This window comes from Thamnophis sirtalis, unplaced genomic scaffold (assembly GCF_051295495.1).
Source record: "Thamnophis sirtalis isolate CommonGarterSnake01/CBP01778 unplaced genomic scaffold, rThaSir2_p1.2 scaffold_5, whole genome shotgun sequence".
Taxonomy (NCBI): Eukaryota; Metazoa; Chordata; class Lepidosauria; order Squamata; family Natricidae; genus Thamnophis; species Thamnophis sirtalis.
In genome coordinates, this window is record NW_028261385.1 from 120,203,895 (window position 1) to 120,226,290 (window position 22,396).

The 22,396-nt window shown below is 39.0% G+C and overlaps 1 protein-coding gene across 2 annotated transcripts in view; it reads right to left on the reverse strand.

The window, feature by feature from the left end:
- The window catches only part of TFAP2D (transcription factor AP-2 delta), a 48,113-nt gene that overhangs the window by 5,755 nt on the left and 19,962 nt on the right, over positions 1 to 22,396 (reverse strand). For both annotated transcript variants that reach the window (XM_087716792.1, XM_087716793.1), the window contains exons 4-7: positions 15,541 to 15,706; positions 14,827 to 14,945; positions 7,739 to 7,880; positions 5,463 to 5,576 (exon numbers count right to left, since the gene is read on the reverse strand). In XM_087716792.1, coding sequence (XP_087572918.1) covers positions 5,463 to 5,576; positions 7,739 to 7,880; positions 14,827 to 14,945; positions 15,541 to 15,706 — 541 coding nt within the window. The remainder of the gene's footprint in view (positions 1 to 5,462; positions 5,577 to 7,738; positions 7,881 to 14,826; positions 14,946 to 15,540; positions 15,707 to 22,396) is intronic.

The following is a 22,396-nucleotide window of genomic DNA, read 5'->3' on the forward strand; positions in this document are numbered from 1 at the left end:
CTATTGGCTGCAACCCAGCCTAGATGTCTGCATTGCCGTCTACAGGGAATGGATTGAAGGTACCTCAAATGTTGCAGTTTCCCAAGAGTCTTTTCAATTGTGATGGAGTAGAAATATGTTAAATAATAAATCACATTCTTCTTAAATTTTGCAGGGAGAATATATGGAACATTTTTGTAGTATTCAATGGCTATTCCCTTAAAGATTTGTGGCCTCTTTTTTAGGAAATCAGTTGACAAGCCAACAAAAAGCCTATGGTCTTCAACCATACATGACTCTGCATTGCAGCCAGTCCTTTGTGGATGAATCTAGGGAAAACTTTCTAGACTGGAATTCTTAAGTCTATTAGATCAGAGCTACAAACTGCCAGGTGGCCATTTGCACTTAGTAAGAATTTGTGTTTTCCACATCTCCAATGATGATCCATATTCATGTAACCAAAATCTAGGAGCCCTAGGCTTTCTCCATTCAGAATTGTTTTGGAAATTCCTGCCAGAATTTTTTGAAATTGTCTGTGTTGATGGGCCTTATTGGCTGATATACTGTATGATCCAGTATGCCCAGATCACACTGGGCTAATATCAGAGGTGGTATTCAGCGGGTTCTGACCAGTTCTGGAGAACTGGTAGCAGACATTTTGAGTAGTTCAGAGAACCGATAAATACCACCTCTGACTGGCCTCGCTCCCATCTATTCTCTGCCTCCCGAGCCCTAGCTGATCTAGAGGAAATGGGGATTTTGCAGGAACCTTCTCCTGCCGTGCCCACCAGGCCATGCCCACCAAGTCATGCCACACCCACCAAGCCACGCCCACAGAACCGGTAGTAAAAAAAAATTGAATCCCACCACTGGCCAATATCATTCCTTTGCTAGAAATAGCAAACTGATCATCACCTGATTTACTATAACATTTCAATTATTTGATTATACTGAAAGGGTTCAATGAACCTGGCAAGTTCTCAGCATAGGTTAGAAGTCTACTCTTCCTCTTGGATAAAACTGAGATTAATTATAGAGAAGGTCCTGAACATCATGAACTCAGTTTGTTCACATTTGTCAAGAATTTTCAGAGATCTTAAAAGAGGAAAGGAGAGGTGGCCAGCTTTACTGCTAGTCTTTTCTAGTCATTATGCAGTTTTCTCAGAGCTTGATGGAAGGGATGCCTCAGTTATGTTTTAATGATATTCTTTCAATGTATGTCAAAGCAGCCAAAGTGCCCTCAAGACTAGGACTCTTCTTTGACAGCATCCACAAGGTACCTCACATCCTACCCGACCCTTCCACCCCCACCCCTCAAGGCTGACACAATTTAGACTTTCTGCAAAGGAAATACTTTCATTTTCTACTGAGAAGGGGGAGAAGAAGAGGAGAATGCCATCTGTCTATCTCCAGTTTCCAACAATGGCCAAGTCTGGGTATCGTTAGCAGCAGAAGTTGCTATCAAATATTTACAACATACTGTGGCTGGTGGATGATACTCAAAGAGAGTCACTTTTTTTTTTTTTTGCTATGCCTTGCTCATGTGAAAAACATCTGGCCCCAGGGATGGAGCATGTGATTTCAACAGAGTCTACCTGCACACCATAGAATATCTTAAAGGATAATTGTAGCATTTTATCTCAGGCCTCAACTTCAGAGAAACTACCAGCATTCCATGGAGTTGATAAAATGGTGACCTGCAGTAAACCACTCCATTCCTTACAGTAATCCACACCTTCAGATTTTTTTTAAGATTACAAATGCCTTTTTAACCAGCCATGCTTATGCATGGCTATCACTAGTCCTCAGTTTAGTCCTTATGATTAATTATAATTAAACCAACATAAAAGTTATCGTATCTAGTGGATAGATATAGCATAATCACAAAAAAGGGCAACCTAAATGATCAAGCAGCTTCAACGGCTCGTCCTTGCTTAGACAAATGATGGGTAAAAAGAGAGATGATACAGGTACATGAAATCATGCACGAATTACCCAGGGCTAAAAGTAAGAAAAATAATGCAATATAGAAGGAATTAAGTTTTAATCCTACAACGTTTAGGCGTTTCCTCTGAAATTAAAGGCAGACAATTTCAATATTGAAAAAAGGAAGTCAGCATGTAAACAATATGCTTTAGAAATATGAAAACTGATTCCAATGCCTGGTAATGGCTATTAATTAGGATTATTTCAAAAGGGGGAACTGTAAAATATAATGGAGGGATTTCAGAGAGCATACCTTAAATATAAGCTCCTAGGAAATCAAAGCAGAGAAGGGCTATCATCCCTTCATCAATGCTTATCAGCTCCTTGAAAACAGTTAATGGGCCATGATGTGATGCAGAATGACCAATAACTTGACCTAGTTGGAGTCTACTTTGGTTTTTAGTTAGATAGTCTCGTATTTATAGCAGGCAACATAGACCTTTGAGGACAAAAATAGTTACTGCGAAAGCCTATGTGTTTAGAGAACAAAGGATAGGTATATTTTTTTCAGACATTTACCTTGATGTTGGGAGTAAAGTCACAGTAAACTGTGTAACCTGGTCCTGTGGCTATTAATAGGAATCCTTTCCTCTTGACATTCTTTTTGGCAGAAGTCATACAAAATTATTTACTTAATTGTTTATTTAGTACTTTTGTGTCAGTCTTGACTCTTGCAACTAGACTAGTCTGTGAAATTTCTAAACTAGTCTGTGAAATTTCTCAGCAGCATTTTGGAAGAAATTTACCAGTGCCTCCCTCCTAGGCTGAGAGAGTGACTGGTCCAAGGTCACCCAGCAAACTTTGTGCTGAAGGTAGTAGTAGAACTCAAATACCTTAACCATTAGACAAAACCAGCTCTGAAGACAAAAAGAGAGCCACTTTAACCCCAAATACTGTTCTGGAGGTTATATGGATGTTGACCTGATCCAATGCATAAACATTATGTATTTTAATAGTGTCACTATTACAAACATGATATTAGAAGGATGAAGAAATTACTAGGGAGATTTGGCAACTGGAGCTCATAATTACCATATTTTTCAGAGTATAAGATGCACCAGAGTATAAGATGCACCAAGGTTTTGAAGAGGCAATTTTTTAAAAAAAAGTAGGTAGGTAGGTAGAGGGATAGACAGGGAGAGAAAGAGAGAGAAATACAGTAGGTAGATAGGGAGAGAGAGAGTAGTTACGTAGGTAGCTAGATAAAGGGATAGAAAGAGAGAGAGAGAGAAAAAGAGTGAGTGAGTGTAGGTAGGTAGAGGGATAGAGAGAGAGAAATATATATAGAGAGAAATACAGTAGATAGGTAGGGAGAGAGAGAGAGTTGTTAGTTAGTTAGTTAGTTAGTTAGATAAAGGAATATATATATATATATAGAGAGAGAGAGAAATAGAGAGAGATAGAGAAATACAGTAGGTAGGTAGGTATGGAGAGAGTGTGTGTAGGTAGGTAGGTAGGTAGGTAGGTAGGTAGGTAGGGGGATAGAGAGAAATAGAGATAGATTAAAAATAGAGTAGATAGGGAGAGAGAGAGAGAGTAGTTATGTAGGTAGGTAGATAAAGGGATAGAGAGAAAGAGAGAGAAATACAACATGTAGGTAGGGAGAGTGAGTGAGTATGTAGCTAGGTAGCTAGGTAGGTAGGTAGGTAGGGGATAGAGAGAGAGAAATAGAGAGAGAGAGAGAAATACAGTAGATAGGTAAGTGTTTCTGCTGGCACAGCACTTGATCAATGTAATTCTCACCAATCAGTTAAAGAGCTTTCCAAAAGGGAAAAAAAAAGTTTTTGCACTCTGCAAACCTCCCGAAAATGGCCCATTTTTCACAAAAACAGGCCCGTTCCCCCCCAAAAAAGGTATGAATAGCCTTGGGGAGGCTTGCAGAGTGTTCGGTGGGGGGCAAAAATGAGCAAAAAACACCCCATTTTTTGTGAAAATGGGCCCATTTTTGGTAAAACAAAATTGCATGTATAGGCTTATGTAGGCTTATAGAGTGCTGTTGGGGCCTGGGGGCAAAAAAGGCCTATTTTATGCTCATTTCTGCCCTCCCCAGCCCCCAGGAGCTCTCTGAAAGCCTTCATAAGACTATGCAAGGCCATTTTGGTGAAGGAGGCGGGGCATCGGGAGACAAATAATGCTGTATTCGGTGTATAAGACGCACCCAGATTTTCAGCCTCTTTTTTGAGGAAAAAAGGTGCATCTTATTCTCCGTAAAATACAGTATTCTTATACCACACATCTTAGCCAAAAATTCTATTGGCTGTTATTAGAATAAACACATGAAATTCAATTAAATCAAGAAAAATATGGGAGTTCTAAGAGTAGTGCTTATTTTTCTATTTGTTTTGAAGACGACATAGAACATAATTGGGGGGAAACTTACATGCTATGATAGGATAGGGAGACCGTCTATGTGGACTAAATAAAAAATTGTACAAAATCAAGCCCATCTTTGCATTATAGAAATAAGATAATGTTTCATATGTATTTGTTCCAACCATGGTACTGTTCCACCATATTTATATAACTGATACCTGGGGGAAAACTAAGCAATTTTCTTCACATTGTTCTACTTAGATAAGAATGGAACTGTGCTTGAAATAGAATACTCTTTTAGAGGCAACAGTGAAAGTGTAAGTTGATATTCCTTCCCTTCATGCTTCCTTAGGATGTGACACCAACTCTACTTCCTTTGAGCAAGAAACATTTAGTTCTTTCAAGGATCACTAGAGGGCACCTGACCTCTTATTTATAGCAAAACGGCAGTCTGGGATTAAATGAATAATATGAACAATCTATTCTGTTGCTGTAGCTTTCCTCAGTTGTGTATTCTTCAGATGCGCCATAATCCCATGCATTTTTGGGTGCTTCATCTTTGAGTGGACCAGCTTGAGGAAAGCTTCTCTATGGAATCTTAGCCTGTGTGAATTGAGTGCAAAGTTCCCTGGATGTGGGCTTTGTGTTCTCTGACAAACAAAACCCTGTTTGTACTCAGCTAGACAGTTTTTCATCAAAAATCCATGCAAATTATATAAAAATACATATTGATTACTCAGTTGAGATAAACGAAGAATCAATTTCTTTTGATTGACTGACAATACTAATTTAAGAGAAATATAATAGAATGACTTGACACATAAACACAATTTTATTATTAAACCAAAAGAGTACCTTCAAGCAGTAACAGCACTCCACCAGAGGAGTTTAAAAAGCATTCAGGGTCCCAACCATTGTAAGCCAAAAGATTTGCTATAAGATGTTGGAGAGGTCCCGAACAATATTAGCTTTCCCCTGGATCGCTAGTCTCTGGAGTATTCTGACATTTGCTCATCTTTGTCTTGGAAAAGGACATGTGCAAGAAGGGCCAAAATATCAGTTTTGGGCAAGACCTCCATATATAGAACACATTGAATACTTCTGCACAGAGGAAGTACTTAACACTTCAGAACTGTTTTTTAAAAAATAAAGTTATTCCATTCCATAGATTTTGGACGTCATACCTGAAATGTGTTAAATGTCTCTGAATATCCAGATCTAATATTGGAGTAGGTCTTGAGGAACCCAAAGGTGACCTGTCTTGGCTTAGGAGATCCTGGAATTCTTTACATATTTGCCTAGAATCAAAATAGATGCATACTCATTAAGGTTACTTACCATATTCATTGAATAAATGCTTTATTCATACCACATATGCTTCCCTCAGCACAATTATATCAATATAATATATAACTAACACCACTTTACGTAAATTTCTACTAGAAGAATGGATTGCGCAAGAGGCAAATGAATGCTGTTTACATAGCAGAATAGCTTACTTTCTTCCTTTGTCAGTGGTCAATAGAAAAAAACAACACTGGTTGACCTAAATGTTAAGATTATGAAGAACAAATATGCATCCTTAAAAATTTGGCAGATCCCTCTGAACCCTTCCAAAAGTGGCCACTAGGTTTGTCAGTTTTTTAATGTGCCAGAAGGCAGACATTATGAAAGAGGTGGGAAGGGATCATATCAATTGTGTAAATTTAAAGAAAAAGTTAATTCATGTTATGGCATTGCTCATTCCTTATCCTGGTTCCATTCATTTTTCAGTACGCATTCGTCTTCTCGTCTCCGCTCCAACCCCCGCACCCTTGCTTCTGAACCTGCTATGTGAAAGCCACATAGTGGGACTCTTGTCTTGAGAAACATCATTCATACATTATAGGTTACTGGGTAGGATGTACCAGAAAAGATTATCTAACTATCACCATGCATACCCACACCATCAAATGGAAATATTATTCAGTCAGAAGCCACGAAGACTTCTTGGCCCTCTTCTCCTGGACACATTTGGATGGCATCCCATAGATACCAGACAAAGGTCTTTCCTTGTTTTTTTTTCATTACTACCTCCTTAGCTATATATTAAAAATTCAAATTAAATAGGCCTGGTACTATTTTAAAATGAAAGTAGAATGCAGATAAGTTGTATTATTTGAACTGTACAGCCTGAAAAGCTGTAATGAAAACCATTAGAGTGAGTGAGCTTCCGTCGGAGGTAGCAGATTAAGCAAAAGCTATGGATCTCTTGGCAGAAAAGTCTCACTTTGAAAGGGTAGGCTGCCACATATGCAGATACACCAATTGGCTTGCTTTTGTCTTAGTAAATGTTTTAAGATTCTGTTTGGTCATGGCAGCATAATTGTTTTTTATGGTTCCTTTGGGAAGCTACAGAGCCCTTTATAATAAGGCCAGCTTGCCTCTGGTATGTTTGTGCATTTTAGAACTTCTGATTGTAATGCCTGCATGTGGCCTAATAAAAGGGGAGGCTTGTTTTCTGCCACTTTAAGTCAGTTTGGTGATTTTTTTTGGATCGTGGCATGCTGATATAGCCAAAGGGGATTCTTTGAAGAGGGGTTACACATCAAGTAGGAAAGAGGTTTCCCTTTCAAAGGAAACAGGAAGCTTGCTACTTTTATGAAACCCTTTGATACTGTATGTATTCTTTTCAGTAACCTCCTTCTTCTCACCAGGTTTCAAGTCGTGGCCATGCAGAAATACAAAGACACACCTTAGTGGACATGGCTGTCCTTGGCTATAAGCACCTGCTTAAAACTTGTGCAATATAATGTGGGCAGCCTGATTGATAAACACATTTGGCTGGATTCTTATAAATGAAACCCTATACAGTCCATAAGACCACTTAAATCTGGTTTATGTCATATACCTTGAATGGTTTGTGGATCAAATTATAATCCTACAATGAACCACAGAGTTGTAAAGAAACCACGCTAAAGTCCTGCTGCAGTCAATGGAACTACCTGAGTCTTTTGTTTATATGCCAACAGCATGACTTTATTCAATGCAACCAATATACTTTGTCCACTGTGCTATAAAAATGATGAATTAGGAGATCAAATACACCTTATTATGTTCCATGAGTTAGTACAAATTTGAAATAAAAAAATAATATGAAGCAGACCTGGGCATATTTGTTTGAGTAAGTTCTCGCTGAACAATTTGATAACCTCTAGAATTGGCCTGAGAATTATCAGTAGAATTTGATTATTATATTACTACAGAAAGTATGTATGAATGCTTTTTTCCCCAAGAATGTCTTCTTAAATCCATAACACCTGTGCACAGTTTATCAGCATTTCTTAAACTGTTTGACAAATGCTTAATTTATATAATAACATAAGAATTCCATAGATAAAGAATAATTGATTTCTATGTTTCATTGCCGTAGTTAGCTTCTAGACTCACAGGTGAACAAGGTAGCATTTAAACAACCTACTTCGTTGCTAGGATCATTTTTTTCCTTGCTGTCTGTTCCTTCTGTTCCATGTGTTGCCTGGCAAGATGTTCTCCAACTGCCTTGGCTGGGAATTCAGTTTCACATGTATAGCCAAAGTCCCTGGCCAAGTGCAAAGCTTCTCCTGTGACCAGACAAAACACCAGTGAATTATACAAGCAGTGTTTTTTTTAAAGTGGACTCTTTTAAAGTTTTGATTAGTTAAAAAGACTCTTCTTTTTTGCCAGAGATGAATCATTCAGGAATATCACTGCCCATGAGAAGACACCACCACCTTATCCTTTTAAAATCCATAAACAGCAAGGAGAAAAACCAACAGCAGCTTTTAACATTAGGAGGTTTCACTTGAATAGAAAGAAATGGGATTAAATTCTCAGCTGAATTATTGCTGCCATTCCAGTGCTATCGTTGGATGGAATGAAAGCTGCTAGGTAAAAGCTAAGAGTGGGATCTAATGGAAGTTGCCCAAAGAGGGGAGTGAACCTCCCTCAATCCCTCCCAAAATGAATATTGTAATCCTTGTTTAGTACTCTCCAACTAGAGAATTAGAAACAATTACCTCCTCCCCAGGTCTTACCATATTTCTACAGGATTTTCCTACTACTTTCTATTACTTTTCAGCACTTACAAGCACTTTGTGAGTCTGTGTATTTTGTCACTGTTTTGTTTCCTTTGGATCTTTCATGTAGTATTCATTTGAAGGGTCTCTACACTGTGCCATAGGCCAATGGGACTGAGATGCTGGATGGTTTGCTCAAGGTTGTCCCTGTGGCTTGACCAAAAATAAATCCTCACCTCTGAAGCCAACCTTGAGCTACATAGATGTCAATACAGCCAGAAAACAGGACTCTTAACACACTTGGGGCCTTAGGCCTGGACACAAAACCAGGTCTTCTTATAAAAGGCCAAGAGGATTGGGGCCATCCTCAACTCTGAATGGAGACTGTTCCAGAAGGCTATGGAAGAGAAGGCACATCAACTAGTGTCCACCATTGGACATTCCTTGGCTGATGGGACACACAGCATGCACAGCCTAATGTCAGCATTTTGCCTAATATACCCTATTCTTCTAAAATATTTTCTACCACTGTCTATGTGTTGATGCATTTGATTTCTATCTTACATATATTTTTAATTGGAAAATTTCATGGAAAAATTAAGAAATGTGTGCATTTTAAAGTCTAAAAAAGCTCAGGAACTTAATCATAAAAGTGAAAGTAGAAAACTCTGTATCTCAATGCCAGACAAAGACATTTGATGTTATCTTAACATAGTCACAGATCACAGCCTTGTGATCCATTGACATATAAATAACATGTGAAAGAACTTGTATCTTGTCTTTTTATGTACACTAAGAGCATATGTACCAAAGACAAATTCCTTGTATGTCCAATCACACTTGGCCAATAAATAATAAATAAATAAGCCGAGGTGGCGCAGTGGTTAGAGTGCAGTACTGCAGCCACTTCAGCTGACTGCTAAGCTGCAGTTCAGCGGTTCAAATCTCACCGGCTCAAGGTTGACTCAGCCTTCCATCCTTCCGAGGTGGGTAAAATGAGGACCCAGACTGTGGGGGCAATATGCTGACTCTGTAAACCGCTTAGAGAGGGCTGAAAGCCCTATGAAGCGGTATATAAGTCTAACTGCTATTGCTATTGCTATAATTCTATTCTATTTTATTCTATTCTAACTTTATTCAAGAAAAAAAACTGTTGACAGAACATTTAAACAACATTTGCTATTTTTAATACTTGCTGGCTTGGGCTTATTTGATAAAATGGTGGTAATTTTGAGGAAGTGCCAGTTCACAATCACCCTCTTCTCCTTCTCTATTGTTATAGGTCTGTAAGTAAATATGGGCTTTGTATGTATGCATAAGTACATGGGTGAACATAGCGGGCTTATTTCCTTGTTTGCTATATTAATCAGGAACACCTCTGTTGTATCATGAAACTCATGTTGTTTTCAATAGACTGCAATCTTACTTGAGAAAAGGATGATTCAACCCAAAGTACTAGAAGAATAAATGTTGGCTATAATGCCTGGAAAGAAAGTTTATAATAAATAGTTACAAGAACGAGAAAAACAATGAGGAGCAGAATTCTCTTCTGATGTATTGCTATCCTAGCCACATCTTTGATCCAGAGAAGCAGCCACATAAAGAAAGACTGATAGATGAACAGGCACAAAACCTAGTCTTTAAAGCACAAATGGAAGGTAGATATTAGACCTCTCCAAGAAAAAAGACCCTTCTTTGATAAGTTGTAGGAAGGCAGTGGTTGAAAATGGAGATGAGCGAGTAGCATATCCTGATTTGCGGAGAGAAATTGGGTTCTTCTTATAGTTAGGGGAGACCCCCAAGGAAGGACAAGACAAGAGACGCATGGAAAAAAAATCCTTTCGTCCCCCTTTCTATTTTCTAGAATTGCTATGGACATTGCTGGTCCCTTGCCAAAGTCAGCCAAAAGAAATCAGTCTAGCCTTGTAATTTCTGATTATGCTATGAGATGCCCTGCAGCAATTCCCTTCTGCAGTTACCACAAAAGTCATTGCCAATGAGTTGCTTAAACTGTTCAGTAGAGTGGGTGTACCTAATGAGATTTTCACAGATCAAGCCCCAAACTTCCAATCTGCTTTGCTAAAGCATTTATATATAGCACTGGGGATATCTGGCAGGAGAACCTACGGACAGATGGATTAAATGAATGATTAAATCAGACTCTGAAAATCATGTAAAAGAAACCTGCCCAGGACGATTCAAACACTGGAACGTCTGCCTTCCTTATATAGAGAAGAGTCACAGGCTTTCCACTGGAAGCAGCCCTTTTAAGTCATGCTGTGTGGAAGATAACCAAGAAAAGTCATAGATGGGGTGAAGGACAGTTGGACTAATAAAGTTCCGAATAAAGTTCTCAGTCAAGGAGAAAAACTGCAGAAACTAGGTGACAAGGCAAGGAACACCCAAAACTACTGCCAAATATACGAAATGCAGGTATGATATAAAAGCCAGAAACAAATCACTAGAAGGGGGCAGAGAGAGTGTTGCCTGCCAGGAATGCAAAATGCAATCCACAAAGCAGAACCTGCCAACTGCAAAATAGACTTGAGGTTGAAGAAACCACAGCCTGTCATGTCAACCAGCGGATTGAAAGAAAACAGCCAAGTCTAGAATTGGATTATTCAGCAAAGCAGTTGTAAACCTGCTTGTCACATATACTCATACCGAATGCATTGAGACATGGGTAGAATTCAGCTTATCTTCACAACAAAAAGCAGATCTAAGAAGTCTTCAGTGATATTTTTACAAATAAGCCAAGCACTACTACATTAGTAGAGCACAGAAACAGAGATCATATTGCATATCATATTACAGAGATGCCTGAAGAAAGAAGAAAAAAATCTGTTCTTGACTAGTAAAATGGTCTTCACATATAGAGTTAGTTCCTGAGACAAAAAAGAAGTTAAATTTTGTATAAACCTAAGACTACTTAAGCAAGCAATTGTTTGATAATTAGCCTGGCCTAAGAATAGATAATCTAATAAACACATATGGAAAATACTTATTTACTTTGGATTTAAGTAAGGGCTATTGACAAATTTCTTCCAAGAAAACTCTACCAGAAAGTTCAGTTGCCTCTTGAAAAAAAGCATCTTTGGGACAAGCATGACATGGATGACTGGGAATCTCCATAGACTCTCCCAAAGTGAAAGCTTCTCCTGTACAGGCAGCCCTCATTTAGGATTCACAACTGGGAGCCACAACTCAGTCATTAAGCAAATTGGTTACGATGTGAATCCATGACTTTACATGTGAACTTGAGCTTTCCTTTGCTTTACGGATCAGCAAAGCTTATAAATGTGAGGATTCTTTGCAAAGGCATATATTTGGCTGGTAGGGTGCTGCAGAAGATTGTCCAGGCTGAAAAAGGGGCATGTATGCATTAAGGGACTGCACATGCCCCCCGCTCTGCACCCCATTTTTGCTAGCAGAAGCATCGTGGGCTGGTCCTCTGCTATTTCCAGGCTGGCCCCATGGGCCAGATCTAAACACCCTATTGGCTGCATCCAGCCCATGGGCCTTAAGTTTGAAATCCCTGAGATAGTTGGTGTGACTGAATGTGGGGTTTGCTTCCCCTTGATATACAATAGCTTGCCCTATCAGTTTTGGTGGGGTCAGTGGTGGGTTGCAGATGGTACGCCCCGGTACGGGTATACTGGAACCTGCCTGGGGCACGTGGTACCTGGTGCTCCAGAGGGCCCATCCGCCCACCCAAGCTGTCCTTTAAGCCTTTGGCACATATGGCACCTGTGCGACGCTCCGCCGAGCAGCTGGAGCGTTGCGGAGGCTTGCAGAGGCATCGCAGGCAGGTATGATGCATGCACAGACCACACATGTGTGCCCGCGTGCTGCGTGCGTCCATGTGGGCAAGGTCGGGCCCGTTCCAACCATACCGGTTGGAATGGGATCTGGAACCCACCACTGGTGGGGGTGTTGTTTTCTCTTTGACAGTTCCTTGATTAGGGTATTATTTTCTGCTTGTAATGTCATCAATCACCCAGTTGCATCCACCATTTTGATGCTGGATATCCCTGCTGCAATGCAAAACCTGTCTACGTGTAACCAGGAGGCAGCTCAATAAAGTTCACTAAACTCCCAAGTGTAAACAGGCATTTCAAGATTTAAAAGAGAGCTTTGTGTAGGCATCCTGTGTTAAGAGGGAACCTTTCTTTTTTTTCTGTGCATTGATGCTTCTGATGTGAGGGTGAGAGCAGTGTTAATGCAATAATTTTTAAATGAGGTATATCGAACCTTTTATCTTTCAAAAAGTTCTTACCAAGGGAAAAGAGGTATGTGGGATCAAAAATTCACAGCAATCACAGTTCACAAACTTCAACTTTGGTTAGAAAGACTGAAATACTCTTAACAGAGGAGTGGCAAACTGGTATTTGACACTGTAATCGTACAAATTTGTTCTGTTGCATTGTTCAGGAAAACAGCACCACTTTGCTCATTTCCTACCTTGATAGGGAACTGAGTGACCTAGAGATTGCTATCTGTGACAGAACTACAAATGAACCATTGTGAAGGCCTCAGAAAAATAAATCTTCCCCAGGAGGAAGTAATATGATGTGCCTCTAGCTGTTAATAATTATTTGCTGGCTCATCATACTTGTTTGTAGCTACCAGGGCTGGGTTATAGCCGGCATTGGTGCCGGTTTACTTGTGTGCGTGCTTTGCGTGCGTGCTTGATGTGCATGCACAGTTCAATAGAAATTGTTCTGCGCACATGCAATACTCCAAAACAAGATGGCAGCAGCGACTGCAGCGATCAGGGAACCAGTTTGGAGGTGTGGCCAGCCTGGGTTGCTGCCGGTTCTGCGACCCAGGCCAGCATACCACTATTGGTTCAGCCGAACTTGGCCAAACCAGTAGGAGCCCACCACTGGTAGCTACCATATCACTTTGTTCCGGAATGGAAGTAGTGGCTGGCAACCCAGATGAACTATTGATTTATGGTTAAAGTTATAAAAACAATGTGCAGGAGGTTTGTTACTTAACAAGGAAAATCTGAAGAAGGTTGCTGAAGATAGTTGATGTGGAGAAAAATGCTAGAGTTCTACAGAGGATGATAATGGCAATAAATGATCTATTCTGTCAAGATGGATAAAGATAAAGGATAAAAGTCAAACTATTTTATCACCCCAAGAAAAGCCAGATAATAACCTGACAAATGGCCTTGCTTTGCAGTATAAAATGCAAATGGCATCTCTGTATTATCAAGACTTGAGAGAAAGGAGGAATTCACAATGGAACCCCAGTATAATTAGTTAAGTTTATCAAGTGAGGCTAAGAGAAAAAGACTGTTGTTGTTGCTTACGAATATTTTGGAGAGTTGTGCACTGAATTTTTTTTTAAATAAAGTCTTAAGAGCCCACATTAACCATAATCTGATTTGTGGAGAAGGCTAAAATATTAAAACACCTCCTAAACCGTGGATTTATTTTATATTCTCCTGTCCTCTATGAGGAAAATATAAACAGTGATGGAGAAACACAAGACTCCCTTCTCTACTCTCTATCCATCCTCCTGCAAAATTAAAGTTGCAAAAGTGCTGTACATTATTTCTAGCTTACAAACACTTTATTTCTTATCAGTTCACCCAACTGAGACTGTGGTGAGGGACTGAAAAAAATGCATGCTATCTTAATGAAACAAAAGCTAGCCATATTGCTAGGACATCATCCTTGAATTTTTTTTCTCAATTGCTCTTATAAGAACAGCACATTGGTGCCTAAACAGTGTCTCTCATGCATAGGTTAACTGATAATCCCACTAATAAAAGTGGATAACATTCTTTAAACTGCTAAAACATCATCTCTGTGTTAATTTTGTGTGTGTTCTAAGACCTATTTTGGAGGCTGATCATTGGTATATTCCTACATATTGCTTGATACTATAAATGTAGCCAAGTATCAACAAAAACATCCATGTGCCACACCAACTATTTTGTCAATTAATAGCAATAGCAGTAGACTTATATACCGCTTCATAGGGCTTTCAGCCCTCTCTAAGCGGTTTACAGAGAGTCAGCATATTGCCCCCAACAATCTGGGTCCTCATTTTACCCACCTCGGAAGGATGGAAGGCTGAGTCAACCCTGAGCCGGTGAGATTTGAACCGCTGAACTGCTGATCTAGCAGTAGCCTGCAGTGCTGCATTTAACCACTGCGCCACCTTGGCTCTTAAATTAACGTTTGTACTTGAGTGCATCCTGCTAAGGATTTACAATAAACATTAGCATGACTCTATTAATTTTTTTAAAAATTCTCTTTCCACCTCCCTCCCCTGCTCCATTCTCTCTCCAATTATTTCTCCACCTGACATAAAATGTACATAAAACCATGGGAATGTTCACGAATCATGCTACTTATACTAAATTCCTGATTTTACAGTCTTTGTTTAATGATTTTTAAAAATCTTCTCGTTTGTTTCCGAGAACTCAGAAATGTAAGTGTAGCCTAGGAACAGAAGCCAAAAAGTCTAACACCACAGTTAGAACAAATCTTACCTTCCACCAAGGATGTCAAGAGGGTGACATTGGCTGCTTTTCTCCTTCCAGCAGGCAGATTGAGGCCCAGTCTGTCCAATTTCTCTCTTAAACACCGCCCACCATTTTTGGATTTTGCTCTATTAGGAAAGAAATGTGGAGGAAGGTGAAGACAATCTTCTCTTTAGCTTTGCTGGCATTTGTTTTCAATTACTTGATTATTTACAAATATCCCCAATCTCTGCCTAAGAGCTAGATATTCTTAGTTTGCAACTTAATAACTTTTCTTCTACAATAATAAATAAAATGAAACAATAAGCAAGGATATGGATCAGTGGTGGGTTGCAGGTGGTACGCCCTGGTACGGGAGTACCGGAGCTTGCCCGAAGTACCGGGTACCGTTCCGGTATGATGCTCCCCCCTGCCTGAGCTCCTTACCTGTCCTTTAAAGCCTTTGATGCTTCCATGCACGCACATGGCGCATACAGCCCTTGTGTGACACTCAGCCAAGCAGCTGGAGCGTTGTGGAGGCTTGCGGAGGCATCACTAGAAGGTACGACGCATGAGTGTGACATGCGTGTGTGTGCGCGCGCCACATTCATTCATGTGGAGGACGCTGGGCCCCGTTGCAATCTACCGGTTGCAATTGGATCCGGAACCCACCACTGATATGCATGCTCTTCTTCCCTTTTCTATTTTTATTTGCCCTTGTGCACTTTGCTTTTAGTTTCTCACCTTCTCAAAATCCCTCCCAAAAGAGAGGCATTGAGACATTCTGGTGGAGACAATCGGCGTTTCACTTCTGCAATGGTCACTTTGTATTTGGAAGTGGAGCTGAGTAAGGACAAGCGACCGGGAACTGAGCAAAAGAGATCCGTGGGGTTAACGACACACGTACCACCTGAAATGTAAATTAAAGTACATTGTAAGAAGTTCAGCCCAAGAGCTTGTCAGCTGAAATGATACCGATGACACTGAAATCTTTGCCAGTTTTATCACTTTCAAAAGCACATCTCAATAGGCAGAACAATTGAGACATTTTAAAAGTACAAAAGTAATTCATAAATAGAGATACAATTTAGATTTTTGGTGCAGATCTTTATTTCTTTTATAGTGAGTCCCTGAAAAGGAAAACCACGCATGTGGGCTTCCATTTAAAACAACTGCTGGTATCAGAAGAAGGGAGAAATGCTGGGTGGGAAGACATGCCTAGCGCACTGCAATAGCCACAATAAATTGCAATTAAGCCCACATAATGACATATGCACAATGATGCCATAATCCAAATTATAATTATAACTCCATTATAATTCTTGTGCCCCAGTGTCTGGTGAAAGCCCCTGAATTGTAGGATGCTGTCACTACACTGTTTTTGCTTCCCCCTTACTTCCTGTGTGGATCTAAATTTCCATATGCCTGTTTAAAGGTTGTGGCACCCAAATCCATGGCCCTTTAGGTTAAAAACAGACAATCAGTACCCCGATCTGTATATCCATCCCAGTTCTGCCTTAGCCAGCTGCTGACCTTGGCCCTGCGTGACCTTGGGACCTCTCTCTTTCAGCCCTAGGAAGAAGGCCAAAGCAAACCACTTCTTAAAATCTTGTCCAGGAAGTTGCCAGGAGTTAAAACTGAATTAAAGGTCCATCTTTATTTATGCCATCTCTATCTATTATGCTTTTGCACTCAGGCATAAGCCTCCTTTTAAAAAATCAATTAGGATTGTTGGCTGTCAGAACCTCTCCATTAGATAATTAGGAAAGAAGACCACGAGACTCCATGAGTAGAAATCAAGTGTACTTTTACTAATTATAAATGATTAAAGGCATAGCGTAGCAAAGTCTGATTATTTAGGCGCAAAAGCGATTGATATATAGAATAACCCATTCCCCACCCCTTGGCATCACGGTTATAGTCCAATCATAATTCTCCCAAGTGTCAGGTGTGAGATCTTCAAAAGGCATCACGAAGATGGAATGTCGGTGCCGTTAGTCCTGGCGGGAATCTCCTACACATGCGTAGTCCGACAGGCAGCTGAGCTCCAGAACCTTCCTCCAGCACAATTAGTAACTCCTCCCAAATACCATGCCCCCCCTCCCCGTTTCATGGCAGTCGAAGCAACAGCAAAGCAGAGGCTGACAGTTGGCATTCTGACATTAGTTATTTCAGGAAACCTCTGAGATATGAAATGACTCCACTTTTTACTTGTTTGGATGTGTATGGTGTTGGTCGGATCAATTTTATCTTTTTTTAGTTTATTTTGATGTGTTATATATGGCTATCTCAATGCTGCTAAGTCTTTTTTATTGTGTTGGGTATAAATCTAATAAATAAAGAAATACAATTTGCCATCATTAACTTCAGATATTTGCCCCAATGTAGCTGTAAATAATAACAGTTATATACTAAAATTCCAATATGGTGAGAAAGATCACCATATGATGGCTGCTTCCTCTCTTTCCATTTCATCACTGATTTAAAAGAAGAAAAGCAATTGCATTATTGTTTATTGGTTCATTTCATTTCGCATTAAAAAGGTGACAAAGCAAATTAAAAACTAAAAGTATTATGAAAGATAGTTTTTTAAAAAATGTATTAAAATGAGCACCAAACAGTGAAACCAAAACCACATTTGCTATCATAGTTTTTAATGAATCATGAAAGCTGAATCAAAGATTAGTTCAACATCATGTCAATGGAATCAATAACTTATGTATTTCTTCACAGAAAGAGTTCAACATTTGGGACATCACCACAGAAAGGGCCTTGTTATATGTCACTTACTTTATATATTTTCTTTATTTTCTTTCATATCCTTTAAAAAATTTAAATATATATTTTAACTCCTTTAACCTAATGTTTTAATTGCAGCCTGATCTGAGATTTCTTTTAACAGGAAGTGATATTGAACTGCTTCATATAAATCCATAATGCTATTCCCTTTTGGAATAAGCACTATTTTGCAAAGCAGAGAAAAAGTGTTACAAGTAATAAGATAAAGAAGTTAAAGGCAAAAGAGAAGAGAAAATGAAATTTACCTAAATCCAATCTACATGAACATCACTCATCACACCTCTTCATATATAACCATAACTCTGCATAGCTTTCTATTCCTGGAAGTCATCTATACATTCAACCAATCAATTCCTACAGTGTCTTTTCTTTTCTTAATTCATCTCTCTCTTTTTTTAATCCCTTCAACATCTACTCTTGGATGTTCCCCCACTTCCTTCCTTGTCTCTTACTCTTGACAATTCAACTGGTGCAGAATGCAGCAGCGGCACAAATAAAAAATAGCACTGAATACTCAGCACACGAGGCACAATGTTTGTTGCTGTGCTTCCAGGTGCAATTCTAAGTGCAATTTGTCTCCTTTAGGGCCAATCTTGGGTTGGAATTGGTTATTTGAGGGACTGTCTTTCCCCAGTTGTTCCTTCTTGTCCAATCCAATCCATTAGGATGGGCATTCCTTGGGTGCCATTAACTAAGGAACTTTGCCTGGTAAGATCCAAAAGTGAGCCTTGCCTGCCCCAGAACCTGCCTTATTGAAATCATCTCTCTGGAGATTGGGATCAGAACCCTACAGGCCTTTCAGGAGGCCCTAAAGATCTGGCTTTGTGACCGAATCTGAAACCCTGAGTATGTGCAAGTTTTTCATTGTATTCGTAATTATGGAATATGATGTTTTCTTAGCTGCTATTTATTTTCATTCATTATTGTTATAATTGTTTTTATACCAGATTTATATTTAACACACCACCATTTGTTGAGAGGGGCAGCTATAGAAATTGAACAAGCAAATCCAAACTTCATTATTTATTTGTGACACAATCCTCATTTATTTTCACTATATGGTCAAATCACTAGAGCATTTTTATTTACCGTATTTTTCAGAGTATAAGATGCACCCCCCCCCAAAAAAAGTGGGTGGAAATGTCTGGGCATCTTATACAGCTAATATTGCAACCGGGGTGGTGGTGTTTGGTGCGGCGCCAATCAGCTGTTCTAGAACATGCTATGGCGGCAATGGGTAGTGGCGAATGGGCAGTGGCGGTGAATGGGCGGTGGTGAACAGGCAGCAGAGAATTGGCCAGATGAATACTGGATGGGTGCTGGGAGGCAGAGGCAGATTTTTTTTCTTGTTTTCCTTTCCAAAAGCTAGATGCGACTTATAGTCCAAAGTGTCTTATAGTTCGAAAAATACAGTATTTATTTATTTTATCTGGACCACAATCATTCTCACACATTCATTCTCTACCTATCTCTTCTTTTTGTATCATTCATACTTAAGCAACTCATTCCCACTGCACTCAATTTACATTTATTTATGTTTTGACTGCCCTGTCTAGTTCTCCAGGTTATATAGTAAAGTGAGAAGAAGCACAATTATACAAACGATCTTTTTGCTTCTCTTGATAAACATTCATTCTCCTGTCTGCCTAGCTCAACATATTCACTTCTTCAAATTTCTTCATTCTTCCAACAAACATTTTGTCAAGAAGTATGACTTTAGTTATTTTATCTATTTTTCCAGTTTTTTCTTTATCTTTCAAATGCTCATTTTTTATCTCTGTCAACACAATTATATTGGGTATCAATATATTACTTTCCAGATCTATATGTCTTATTGCATCATACTGCCTATCTAACATTTGCTGCAAAGGGCATCATCTCCAAACAAAGTGACATGTACCTTCACATCTCAAAACAACACACCTCTAATATCACCACACCATTCCTTATACTTTATTCATGAATAGATTCAACAAACAAAGAGGTACAGTACTTTCTTAGCACCCTTCCTGCTACATAAGGTTCCACTTATTTTTACAAATGCTATATTTCCATTACATACTGCTCTTTTTACGTATGGCAACCAACCTTCAACTCCATATTCAAATGGAATATTTTATAATTCAAGCTATTCAATTTTGTTGTGGGAAAATGCTCACTTTAAAAAAAGGAACCAAAATGTTTAGAGATACATGGCATAAAAACTATAATAATCACTGAGCTACTCAGTAATTTGTAAGGGGCCCAAAGAATGCAAAACAGCCCCCAACCAACTAATGTAAATGTTAGGGTTAAGGTTAGGCACTATTTCACAGGAATAAAGAAAACAATGTAAATTATTCTATGACCTTTGTAGCTAGATTTATGGTCTGACCCAATGCCTTTAAAAAAGGTTCCAAGCCCATCTGCTTTTACTGATATTAGCACCTTCTAACATGCACAATGTCCTTTATTGTACCCATATCTTTTTATATCAGGAAAAATCCAGTTTCTCTTATCAGTTTCCTTCCCCACCAGAGTCATCTGCCAGTTTCATTGCATGTGTTCTATTAATATATACCTCAGAAACATAAGGAAAGGGTAAGATATTATTTATTTCCCACACTTTACGTAAAAAAACCTAAACTGAACTTTCTCTCATTTACACATTTTCAGTACAGGTAGTTCTTGACTTATGACCAATCGCTTAGCAATTATTTAAAGATATGACAGACCCCCCAAAAGCCACTTATGACCCAATTTTGAAGTTATGACAGTCATATTGTCAGAGTCACATGATTGCATGGTCTCTGGTTCATCTTTACAGCCATTTGCAGCATCCCATGGTCATGTGACCATGATTTTTTGTTTTTGTTTTCTGACATTTACTTCTGGTTTCTGGCAAAAACATTGGATAAAATGGATTTGGTTGATGACTGTGGCAGTCACTTTACTTCCACAAAAATGTCATAAAATTGCATCTGATCACATGTTGACTTACTTAATGACCCCAACAACATAAGACCATAATTCAGAGCCCAATGACATTCACAAGTTGGGGACTACATGTAACTTAGTGAAGAACAAAAATCTGCTCTGCGTACCCAGCTCTGCTCTCATACATTGTTAACCAGAATTCTGCTCAATGGTTTCCAGGCATACCTCAGAACCAGCAGCCTTAGAAATAACTGGCAGTGAAGATATTGCTGTGGTGGACGGATTCTGCCTTTTAGGATCAACTAACAATTATTTGATAGTTGATAGGAACGCAGTGGCTAAGATGCTGAGCTTGTCAATCAGAAAGGTCAGCAGTTCAGCGGTTCGAATCCCTAGCGCTGCATAATGGAGTGAGCTCCCTTTACTTGTCCCAGCTTCTGCTAACAATTTGAAAGCACGTAAAAATGCAAGTAGAAAAATAGGGACCACTTTAGTGGGAAGGTAACAGCGTTCCGTGCTCCTTCAGCGTTTAGTCATTCTGGCCACATGACCACAGAGACGTCTTCGGACAGCACTGGATTTTTGGCTTTGAAATGGGGATGAGCACCACCCCCTAGAGTCAGGAACAACTAGTACATATGTGCAAGTGGAACTTTTACCTTTACCTTATCAATTATTTTTTATTATTTTTATTTATTGACATATTTTAACTTTTGGAAGATAGCAATTCTCTAATTGTTCTCAGATCTACCAAAAGATGCAAGGAATGGAACCAAAAAACATTTTCATACAAAGCAGGCATTCAATTGTTGCACTACAACAAGGCAGTATCATAGGAGTGTGGAATTGGTGGTCTCCAGAGGTTGCTAAGCCACAAATCCCAACACTCCTCATGGTTTTGGCCATGCTCGGTGAAGCTATTTTAACACTTCTTTTTTTATATGAGTTGCCACTGAAAAATTGCATGGACATTATTTGAGGCCAAACTATGGCCATACCGAGGATGATTCCCCTGGTCTCACCTAACTTACTTTATCATAATAATGGTGTTACAATCTCTAACAGATATAATGGTTATAACAGATATAACACACATAATGAGTGTGAAGGACTTTAAAGAACAGACTCCCAATCAGATATAGTCTTTTTTTAAGGGAAAGGATTCTGTTCTCTATTATACTTGCCCATGATAAATAGATGGGACTTCTTTGTTTAGGAATGTCTTTCTCAAAGGATAAATTTTGACAAATGTCAGGTGTGCTACCTGAAAATCCCTGAATTGGCCTTCCCCAACCTAATTTTCCCTATCATTTCCACTTAAGTGATTGTTTTCAAGTATTTAGTCTATACCTATGTAGTTTATACTTACTTCTACCTTGTTTTACTCTAGACTCACTTTGTGGTCATTGTAAATGTTCCAGGAATTTCTATAATGAGAAGCAGCATAAGAAAACTTCTTATATAATTTCAAGATATATTATAAATAAACAATCACACAGAATGATCAAAAAGATATTTCCTAGAACGGAACACCTCTTGCATTATGTGATAAATAAAAACAATTTATTTTGGATTTATTTGGATTTCTGAAATCTAATTTTCTTAATAAATGTAAGAATTTACAAAGGGATACAAATGTTAGTTCCAGACTAAGTTAGTTGAATGTACATCCCAGTAAAACCAACAAGTTAGTAAAACATATCATTCCAATGACTTTAAAACAGTGTAAATGCAACAAACATATCTCATTGATGTGTGTTTGATTCACCTGCAACAGAAATTGGCATTTCAGAGAAAACCATTGGATCAGCGGGGAGTGGCTGAGGCAGCTGGCATGGATATTGATGCCAGCAGAAGATGGCTTAGGTAGTTGGAATGGCATGGT